We start from the raw sequence: 11173 nt of genomic DNA, 5'->3' as shown, positions 1-11173 counted from the left end.
TTACATGGTGTTTGATTCAACCGACAACCATTCATTTTCGTGTTTTGATGATTTATATAGAACGTGGAATATGATGGTTTCGAATGAAACTGGCGTTTTTTAACGATTGAATCTACTGGTTTTATATATAGAAAAAAGTTTGAACCAATTAATTACCCATGAAAATTTCACTAAATGATTTTTTTTTTTTAAATTTTAACCAACAAGGAAGTTTTTAAAATTTAGCCAATCAAACCATTAGTCTTATTTCAAATTTATAAAGCCCGTTTTTTTTAAATAAAACCACATCATTTACCAATTATAAAAAAAAGATCATGTTTTTATTTTCAAATAACTCTTAATTCCCCAATTGTTTAAACCTAAATGCTAAAAAATAAAAAATCGATTGCATTATTAAAACCGTAGGCAAGCGATCTCATACCTGTGACCTTCGTTTCTGTCATTTTACCCGACCCGAAAATCAAACGCAGAGTTATTGGAAATTTAAACACCGAAATACTGACAGCATAGGAAAAATATTATGGTTCTTACTGGAAATTCATTGGCTTTTTTTTGGTAAATAGTAAATACACATTATTTTTCATTTTTTCAACTAGGATTAGTGAATTGGAGAATGGGACCGACGGATCACGTGCAGAGTATGTCCTCTAGTCACCCCACCGTCTCCTTTATGTTCATCAATATATAACTTTCTAATGTTTATATTACAAAAGCAGTGTAAAGAGTGATAGTACGTTAGAAGATGTGTGACTCTTCTGCTTCATACATACACATGGTAACAGGAAAAAAAAAAAGATTTATTTATATATAAGCTTTTGTTCCCAAATCATAATCTCGTATATATACTATGGTTTTGCTCTAGGTGCAATATATGATAGCGAAGTGTTTGATATTTCGCATGAGCAAAGAAGAATGCATGGAAGTCCTTTCTAAACATGCAAATACCATGCCAGTCATAATTTCAACCGGTTAGTTTCTGAAGAGGTAAGTCCCAGTTGGACCCGCAAGACTCACCTCAAAGAGGGACGTCTGCGCAGTTGAACCCGCAAGACTCACCTTCAACAGGGACGTCTGCGCAAAGGCTAAACTCGCAAGACTCACCTTGAAGAGAGACGTCTGCGCAGAAACCAACTGGATCCGCAGGACCCACCATGCTCAGAGACGTGACGTCCTTACGCGCAGTACGCAAGCTGTTCCCGCAGGAAAAGCCTCCCAATGGTCGACGTACTCCGCCTGTTCCCGCAGCAATGGATACTAGCCATCAGGGAAGGCTACCTGCGAAGCAAGGCTACACGCACAAGGCACTTAACTCTTAAATAATTCAGTAATGTCACCTGAAGAAGGAGTGAGCAAGCCGGGAATACTCCCGCCCAAAGCCGAGAATACTCCCGCCCAAATGAGCCAGTCCGTACGCTACTGGAGGATCTTTTGTACTGTACCTGACGAGGTATGGACAAAAGATCTGACCAAAGCTGCGACAGCTCACTGACAACAGTACAACGAGCAACATGCTCTTTTACTTAATGTCACTATCAGCCGCTGCCTACTCACCAACCTGTCGTAGCAAGTGCATAGCCTGCAGTTTGTGGAAAAGGAATAGTACACAGCCGGCCTGGTCACTATCAGCCGCTGCCTACCCACCAACCACCAGCATGGCATGTGCGTAGCCCACAGTTGGCAGAACAGGAATACTATTCAGCCGGCTGTACCTTCTTGGAAACCTACCTTCGGCTATAAATACTCCAACACCTTGGAATGGTATTATTATCTCATTATCTTATCTTCTCTAGCAATCTCTTAATATACACTTATATTCAAGAGCAATCTAGTCTGATTCTCACGCCGGAGGGTGGTCACAAGGAGGTACCCCCCCCCCCCTTCTCAGTGACGAGCTCACGTGTCTGTTTTGCAGGTCATCAGAAGAACCATCTTTGCCGGACCTAACCCCTCGTGGGAAACATCTACTTAACCCCCAGATTATCCGTAATCTGCCGGGGTCGCTTAGTGTTTCTTCATTGGCGCCATCCGTGCATAAAAGCTAAAACTTGAATCTTTTTCAGTTTTTTTTTCAAAACTTCTGAAAAATGGTTAACGTTACTCCGATCCCAAGGCCAGGGAGTAACCAGGAAACCCCGGTAACCACAACCCCATCTACTGGGAGGAACACCGGAGAGTACACAAATTTTACGAACACTACCCCGGTTACTCAAGCCGGGGCAAGTGCAGTAAATTTTACGAACACTACCCCGGTTACCCGAGCCGGGGCAAGTGCAGTAAACAATCCTCCCCTAGGATTCATTGATACCCAGGTGGAAAGACAACAGACGAGGCCCCCCCGCCAAACACTCGAACAAGTTAAAGCGTGGGCGGAAAAACGTCAAAGGGAATTCCAAGCTGAGTTGGATGAACGCTTACGTTCACTCCGACAGGCTGACGAATTCGGAAGCACTCGACAGCAGCTCAACACGAGCAGTGAGTGCGAGTACTCGGACGATGATCGGGAGGAATCAGACACCGACGTGAACCCTCGCCACAGGGCAAAAGGGAGGCGTAAGGAAACGGACTTCCAACCGAAAAGGAATTTTGGAGAAACCTTCAAACCAAAAAACGCGGGTGGAAACCCACGTGATTTCTCTAAAACCTTCAGACCAACCGCTGCAAATGCGGGAACCTCCAATTTTGCAAGGGACATTGCGGAAGCAATCTCCCCAAGAAGTGCCAAACAGATGTCCAACATCGGCACTTATGATGGTATATCCGACCCAGACGATCATTTGAACAGATTCATAGCGGGGGCAACCGTCAGCAACTGGACGGAACCTACGTGGTGTTATATGTTCCAGATGACGCTGGTTGGAGCAGCCAGAGCGTGGTTCGACAGTCTACCGGTCCACCACATCTACGATTGGGCAGACTTCCAACAGAAGTTCAGCCAACACTTTAGTCAACAAAGAAAGTACACTGAAGAGCAATGGACAATCCTCAACTGCATCCGAGAGGAAGATGAGTCTTTACTAGACTTCATCACGCGCTTCAATTCAAAGAAGCTAAGTCTGGGCAGTATTAGCGAAGATCTTGTTCGCGCTGCTTTCATCCAGGGCGCGAAAGACCCAGAGCTCATCCGCACCTTAACGGGTAAAGATGGCATGCCATCCACATGGGATGCCATCATGACAGCAGCTAAACGCTTCGCGGAAACGAAAAAGCAACTGGGTAGAGATCTTCCCCAAAGCACAAACCTCTACACCCAGAAAACAAGAGAAAATAACGTCCTTACCGCCCGACTAAACAAAAAGAGGAAGCTAGGTATTTGGCAGTCAAGGGTAAACTTCGACACCTCATCCGGCTCGCACCCTCGGTTAGGCGGAAAGGACAACAGGCAGTCGTCGAACCGGAACCCCCGGTGGACGCCGCTCACCAAAAGCGTCACCGAGATTTTCGACACCGAGAGGCTCCCATGGCCAAAGGCTCCAACAATCCGAGAGCGTCACAACGCTGATCAGAGCAAATTCTGTGACTTCCACAGGACAAAAGGCCACACCACCGACGAATGCATAGACTTGAAGGACATCATCGAGACATTCGTCAGAGATGGAGAACTCGCACACCTCGTGGCGTAAAGGATGCTGAGCAGGCCAACGCGTGTAGAACCCCAGTTGGGAAAAACACGAAACTGCAGCTTCAATGTTGGAGACTACATACTGCGTAAACAACGAGATTCCGAACCAAGTGCATATCGGCTCGATAGCACTCCCATCCAAACAACATGGAAGGGAGCTCAATTACACAGTCTGCATGTAGATCAATTCCAAACTTGTAAAAGAAAAGGCCCAGAGCCACTTCTAATGGAAATGATTCTCCTTATCATATTGACGCTGATAATTTTACATTTATACTTATGAACTTTCCACACTGATATGCCGGTCTTCACCGCATACATAAGTGGGGAAGTAAGTCGTTGCGTGTGGAAGGCGGCAAAACCCGCATAAACACAAAAAACGGCCAACCTTCACGCAGGTCAGTTATAGGTAAAGTTGGGTCATCCCACTAAATGAAAGTGCCGGTCCTACCCGCACAAATCATGATAGAGGAAACCGAACTAACCTATTGACAACCGCGCGTCGAACGGTTAATTTATTCAAAACACTGATATGCCGGTCTTCACCGCATACATAAGTGGGGAAGTAAGTCGTTGCGTGTGGAAGGCGGCAAAACCCGCATAAACACAAAAAACGGCCAACCTTCACGCAGGTCAGTTATAGGTAAAGTTGGGTCATCCCACTAAATGAAAGTGCCGGTCCTACCCGCACAAATCATGATAGAGGAAACCGAGCTAACCTATTGACAACCGCGCGTCGAACGGTTAACTTATTCAAAACACTGATATGCCGGTATTCACCGCATAAATAAGTGTGAAAAGTCGTTGCGTGTGGACCGCGGCAAAACCCGCATAAACACAAAAAACGGCAAACCTTCACGTAGGTCAGTTATAGGTGAAGATCGGTCATCCCACTAAATGAAAGTGACGGTCCTACCCGCACAATCATGATAGAGGAAACTGAACGTTAACCTATTAACAACCGCGCGTCGAACGGTTAACCTATTCAAAACACTTGGAAAATTGCTAAGTTAAAGTATGCACGAGCGAATCATATATGGTTTATGCGGCAAAACAAGTGCCAAATTAAGCTATAATATGCATGAGCAAGTCATATAAAGTCTATAAAGCAAGTCATCCAGTGAAAGTGGCGGTCCTACCCGCACAAAGATTTATATAATCCATAAAAATTCAAGTATTACAAGAATGGCCGGGTATCTACCCGCCTACAAGAGTGTAAATCTATACAAAAACATAAACCTATCCTAACAGTGGGAAAGGATCTAAAGGTTCAAGCTTCAGGACCACTCCCTCCAAACCACTTGTACCCGCACCATCAGTTGGCTGTGGCGGTTCAAGGAAGATCTTAAGAATGGTTAGCCCATCATCAGCAGCAGCAACTTCGTTCACCTTCTCCACCACCGGATGCGGGAAGGCAGCATACCGGTTCACTGCTTGGTCATACGCAGCTTCAGTATCTACATCATATAGAGGGAAGTTGGAAGGCGGGATGCCCTTCTCAACAAACCCCAGACCAAGCAAGAAGCCAGCCTTTTCCCCATCCTCATGAGAAGCGTTGAGGGCTGCGCTCATGGCATCGTCGTAAGATGTGTCCGTGAAGACCCGATGCACAACCTACAAAACAAAAATACCAAGTATCAAAACCTTTTCTAAGTACAAAGAAAAGCGTAAAGACGTTATGAAGCTAAGCTTACCTGCGACAACGCTTCTCGTAGAAGCCATTCCTTGGTAACCAGAGCCTCCTTGAGGGCAGCTTGAGCTTGGTTACGGGCGCGTTCGGCTTCACTTTTGTTAAGGTTGGCAAGCAACACTTCCTTAGCAGCAGCCTCTTCAACGCCCTTTAGCTTACGCTCAGTATGGTCAAGCATACCCCTCTGGTCCAAGATCTCTTGAAGCTTCTTGGCGTCTTCCATGGCCAAGGCGTCATGAGCCTGCTGGAGCCTCTCTAGTTTGGCTTTGAGTTCCTCATTCTCGGCGCGCAGAGGCTCCGCAACAGCTTCAGCCTTGGTGGCCCTCTCGGTTGCGTTCCGCGCAGTTTCCTTAGCCAATCGAAGCTGTTCGTTAACAGCTTGGGTAGCCTTGGAACGGGCCTCGAGACGGGCCTGAACTTCAACCTCAAGGGCCTTGAAGGCCTTCTCCTTCTCCGCAGCAACGGCGGAGAGTCTCCTGTTCTCCTCCCGGATAGCCCGCGCCTGAGCCACTTCTTGGATACGAGCCGCCTTTAACTTGTCGTTTTCACGACAAAGCAGCTCGACGCGCGGCTGCATCCGGGCAAGGAGAATTCGAAGCTCGTTTGTCAGCCTACCCTCCTGGTAGCTCGACATAGCTTCCCCCAGCGCCCCACTTGGAGCGGCGTGGCGCGCCCACTCGATGCAGTCCACAGCCGTCCGAAGGGTTGTTCCTCGGCGGATGTTCCAACGTGGAACATACACTTCATTGGAATCCGACACTGCAAAAACAAAAAGCAGTTAGGAAAAGATGATAAAAAAAGAGGCCAAAATAACCCTACGCACCTGTAGGGTCGACAACAGGCCGATAGCCACCAAACCCATCACCTGAACCTAACGGATATCCATCCAAGAGGTCAGGCAGATGGGAAGGAGGCAGAGATTGGCTAGACGCCCCAACCCCAAACATACCTGCTGAACCGGCCGGAGACGAGGTAGTCGCCGGTGCCGGAGGCACGGTTGAAGCCGCCGCGGTAGAGACCATCGGTGGTGAACTCACTGGAGGTGAACTCACAACCGTGGCCGCCGCTGCGGGAGAATCCGCAGAAAACACCACCGCCGGCTCAGTAAAGGATTCCGTGAAAATGGCACTGACAGCCGGCGGAGATGATGTTACAATTGGAACAGTTGCCTCAACGGGATGAGCAACTGAACCAATGCTGCACACAGGCGCAGCCGCCTGGGTCATCGCCTCGGGTAGGTTGACAAAACCTACCGTCATGGGTCCAGAGACGCTCCCTCCCGCTCTACTCTGGAATGCGGTAGCATCCACGCCTGCATGAAGACAAGATATATAAGTATAATGGCGGAAAGAATTGCGGGTAAGATAAACAGTACTTACGAGTTTTCTTAATCTTGAAGGATCTGACGGGCGGGGACGAACCCGATGGAACTGGCCTCTTCACGCCAGTCACCGTCGTGGAACTTGGTCGCGCGGAAGTGGCAGCTGTCTCAACCTCCGAGACAGTTGTCTCACCACCACCAGGGTTCCCCGCCGCTTCCTCGCTTTCGGTCTTTGAGTCAGACCGATTCACCGGATCGGCAGTGGAGGCAACCTTCGCCTTCCCCTTCCCGCCAGCAGCCTTCTTCCTCGCGAAGAAAGGACCATCTGCGGATTCCTCATCAGAAGATGACAAGATTAGAGGAATTCCAGCAGAGGTTTGAGCATGGAGAGGGCGGGGGTTAAAGAGTTCCTTACCTGGCCGTGTGGCACTCAAAATCTCATGGCTCGGCGGGTAGACCTCCACAAACCGATCCGCCGTTTGCTCCAAGATGGGCAACTCGTTCTCATCAAGAGCATGGGTACCCATCCGAGCGGGACCACCAGCTTCCCGCGGATGCAGGAGCGATTGTAGGTCGTTTCCCTCTGAAAACAAAAGAAAAACAGTTAGAAGAAAACATTAAATCAGCAAAGAAGATGAAGCATATCGTAAGGGACAGAGTTCAAACCGTATTCGAGGACGATGGGAATCTGTGGCGCCTCCGCCCCAGCATCCTTCCACACCCGGCTCATCCCGAGCATCACCATCCCGGACTCCGCAAAGCGGTAAACCGGAGACTGGACCCGGGAAATCTTGGAGAACCATTCCGCCTCCTGGTAGTTGGAGGCGTGAAGGTTCAGGATAGCTCTCCCGTTCTTGAACGTCATCGCTATGGGGACGACGCGAGTGGAGATATAGAATAACTCCCGCTTCCAAGACCGAAGACTGCGCTCGGTAGCGCAGATCTTCAAACCCTTGATCCGAGTGACCAAGGTATACCACCCCTGGATGCACCTCCAGGAATAGAAGGTCATCAGGCGGTCGACATGGGGATCCACGCCCAGAATGAGGCACACCCATTCAAAATGGCGAATCTTGGCGATCGCCATTGGGTGTACCTCCGTCAGATGTACACCGTGTCTCTCCAAAACACGGTACACAAACTTCGTCAATGGGAACCTGAGATTCCCATAAACGAAGAATGCGGCATACACCCCTATCTTGCCCTTGGGGGCATCGTACACCCTCTGATGAGGCTTAGGAAACTCAGGCTCGAAAGGCTCGAGCATGAACTTCCTAACAATGTACTGGTACAGGTCGACGGTAAGAGCACACTGGCACTCACCAGCAGTACTCTTATCGTCCTTATCAGAAGTAGACGACGGATTCTCGGCATACACGTCAGACTCCTCAGCGGTAGCCTCAAAATCATGAACAGAAGACATGTTTTGAATGTAAAGAACGATTTCAGGAGAATGCTCGACAGAAAAGTTAGAGTATTCGCCGGAAATCGTTTAGAAGAAGAAGAGAGGTGAAATTGTGAGTTGAGATGCAACCTATCCTCTCTTTATATACTCATCGCAATGAATGCGATGAATTTAATGCGGAAGAGAGAGGAAAGCACAGGTGCAATGAAACTATGACACGTGGAATATGCAAGCTGGCAACAACTGTTGACAGGACGCGTGCCGTAAACTTCGAGGCCACGCGCCCGAAAACTCGCGCCCACGCGCCTGAAAAAGCGTCTGGAATGACCATATACTGTCACGTCGCCATAACTTCCTGCACGTCCTGACACTGTCAGAAGAAACCGTCGGACGACGTTTCAACAGTTTGGACTGTTCTTATCCTTTCACCAACTCTTCGAATTTCAAAAAGATTCAAAAGTAAGCGGGACTATACCCCTTACCTTGGCAACCAAGTAACTATAAGACAGGTGCGAGTACAGTGTTAAGGCAAAACCCTTCACATACTTAGCACCTACAGGGAATTGAAGCCAAGAATACCTCGGCAACCAAGTAACTATAAGACGGGTGCGGGTACAGTGTCAAGGCAAAACCCTTCACATACTTAGCACCCGCAGGGAATTGAAGCCAGGAATACCTTGGAAGTAAAGTAACTATAAGACGAGTGCGGGTACAGTGTCAAGGCGAAACCCTTCACATACCTAGCACTCCGCAGGGAATTGAAACCAAGAAGGATCTTCTGGGTCATGCTTGCGGAAACGGGAATAACATCCCCGCATAGCGGGAACGTCGAGAACTAGATTGTTTGAAGCTCCAAGATGGAATTGGTTGTTTAACATAATTGATCACTATGTTCAAAACTACCAAAACCTCATGGAGAATCTACACAAGTGGAACTCAACGCTCCTGACTTGCGAGGAGGTTACAGACCTACCCGCATCATACCCAAAGATCAAGCAGAAAAGTCGGGAATTTCTGCACGTGACATTAGGACTTCCGCGGGAAAAATCCCCATGGAAAACCTTAAAACTAAACCCTTTTCAAAGCCCTTTGCTTAAGTCCAAAAGTTCACATCACTTATTAACAATTCATGAGAAGAACATTGGACTGGGGGGACTTGAAGAGGTAGGTTCCAGCAGAGCCCAGTTGGACCCGCAAGACTCACCTCAAAGAGGGACGTCTGCGCAGTTGAACCCGCAAGACTCACCTTCAATAGGGACGTCTGCGCAAAGGCTAAACTCGCAAGACTCACCTTGAAGAGAGACGTCTGCGCAGAAACCAACTGGATCCGCAGGACCCACCATGCTCAGAGACGTGACGTCCTTACGCGCAGTACGCAAGCTGTTCCCGCAGGAAAAGCCTCCCAATGGTCGACGTACTCCGCCTGTTCCCGCAGCAACGGATACTAGCCATCAGGGAAGGCTACCTGCGCAGCAAGGCTACACGCACAAGGCACTTAACTCTTAAATAATTCAGTAATGTCACCTGAAGAAGGAGTGAGCAAGCCGGGAATACTCCCGCCCAAAGCCGGGAAAACTCCCGCCCAAATGAGCCAGTCCGTACGCTACTGGAGGATCTTTTGTACTGTACCTGACGAGGTATGGACAAAAGATCTGACCAAAGCTGCGACAGCTCACTGACAACAGTACAACGAGCAGCATGCTCTGTTACTTAATGTCACTATCAGCCGCTGCCTACTCACCAACCTGTCGTAGCACGTGCATAGCCTGCAGTTGGTGGAAAAGGAATAGTACACAGCCGGCCTGGTCACTATCAGCCGCTGCCTACCCACCAACCACCAGCATGGCATGTGCGTAGCCCACAGTTGGCAGAACAGGAATACTATTCAGCCGGCTGTACCTTCTTGGAAACCTATCTTCGGCTATAAATACTCCAACACCTTGGAATGGTATTATTATCTCATTATCTTATCTTCTCTAGCAATCTCTTAATATACACTTATATTCAAGAGCAATCTAGTCTGATTCTCACGCCGGAGGGTGGTCACAAGGAGGTACCCCCCCTTCTCAGTGACGAGCTCACGGTGTCTGTTTTGCAGGTCATCAGAAGAACCATCTTTGCCGGACCTAACCCCTCGTGGGAAACATCTACTTAACCCCCAGATTATCCGTAATCTGCCGGGGTCGCTTAGTGTTTCTTCAGTTTCCTATATAGTAAGATCATTTGAATGTAAGCATAGCATGCACACATTCGTCACATGCGTCTTATGTACAACCAATGAGTGATAGACTAATACCGTCACGAGTCATTTTAGTACGTGTAATGTTCATGTTTTCTAAACTATTGGGAAATGTTTAATGCATCAATTATATACAATAACACATAAACAACGTTTCTACATTAATAATTGTATAAACCTCAAATGAAACGATTCATTAATTAGGTTCCATGCCTTGAAATTATGCATCTAGAGACTGTCAATCTCCACTCTTCATTCTCTTTTAATTAGCTACTTTATTTTTATTTTACATGCTTGTAAGTTTTGTTTAATATATATAATCATAGTTCTGAGCTCTAAATGAAAATATAATTGTCATAATGCAGTGTGGAGCGAGTTAGAGAAAGAGAACAAGGAGTTCTTTGACTCTTACTCAGAGTTTCAAACTTCAAGCCCATCTAACCGAATGTCAGAAGCTGAGACGATTGTTTTGCTTCAAAAGATGATATTTGACAATCAATCAGACAAGTCAGATAAAGATGGAGATTAATTAACTTCCATTAAACAATAACCTATTTCATAATATGTTAAATAATTCTACCTTGGAACTTATGTACGAATATGGTAGTACCATGTATGAGTGTCCAATCTGGCGATCTATGTATATGTAACATGGGGAGATCACTTTGTAATTCTCCCATTTTGTGATTTGAGTATTATCATCTTTTGTCCTTATGTTATATCATTTAAGAACACTAATTATTGCGAGAAAAATAAGAAGAATAAACCTAAAAGAGATGTGTACATTAAAAACCATCAAATTTGTGTTTTTTAGTCTATTACTACTATTTACCTACACGTGTAGATATATATGTGTACGTAATAAAACCTTAACAGAAGCAATTCATCTGTACAATTTT

General features: G+C 46.9%; 1 protein-coding gene across 1 annotated transcript; it reads left to right on the top strand.

The window, feature by feature from the left end:
* Positions 1-742: 742 nt before the first annotated feature.
* On the top strand, positions 743-10803 carry LOC143620083 (uncharacterized). Its single transcript, XM_077091862.1, has 3 exons — positions 743-775; positions 863-968; positions 10640-10803. The coding sequence occupies exons 1-3, from the start codon at positions 743-745 to the stop codon at positions 10801-10803; spliced, it is 303 nt and encodes a 100-aa protein (XP_076947977.1).
* Positions 10804-11173: the final 370 nt, after the last annotated feature.

The sequence above is a fragment of the Bidens hawaiensis genome, unplaced genomic scaffold (assembly GCF_021521415.1).
Source record: "Bidens hawaiensis isolate Kalapana, Puna unplaced genomic scaffold, B.hawaiensis_p1.1 tig00002525_1, whole genome shotgun sequence".
NCBI classification, from domain to species: Eukaryota; Viridiplantae; Streptophyta; class Magnoliopsida; order Asterales; family Asteraceae; genus Bidens; species Bidens hawaiensis.
Note: the sequence above shows the minus strand (reverse complement) of the source record. Positions and strands in the feature narration are given on the sequence as shown.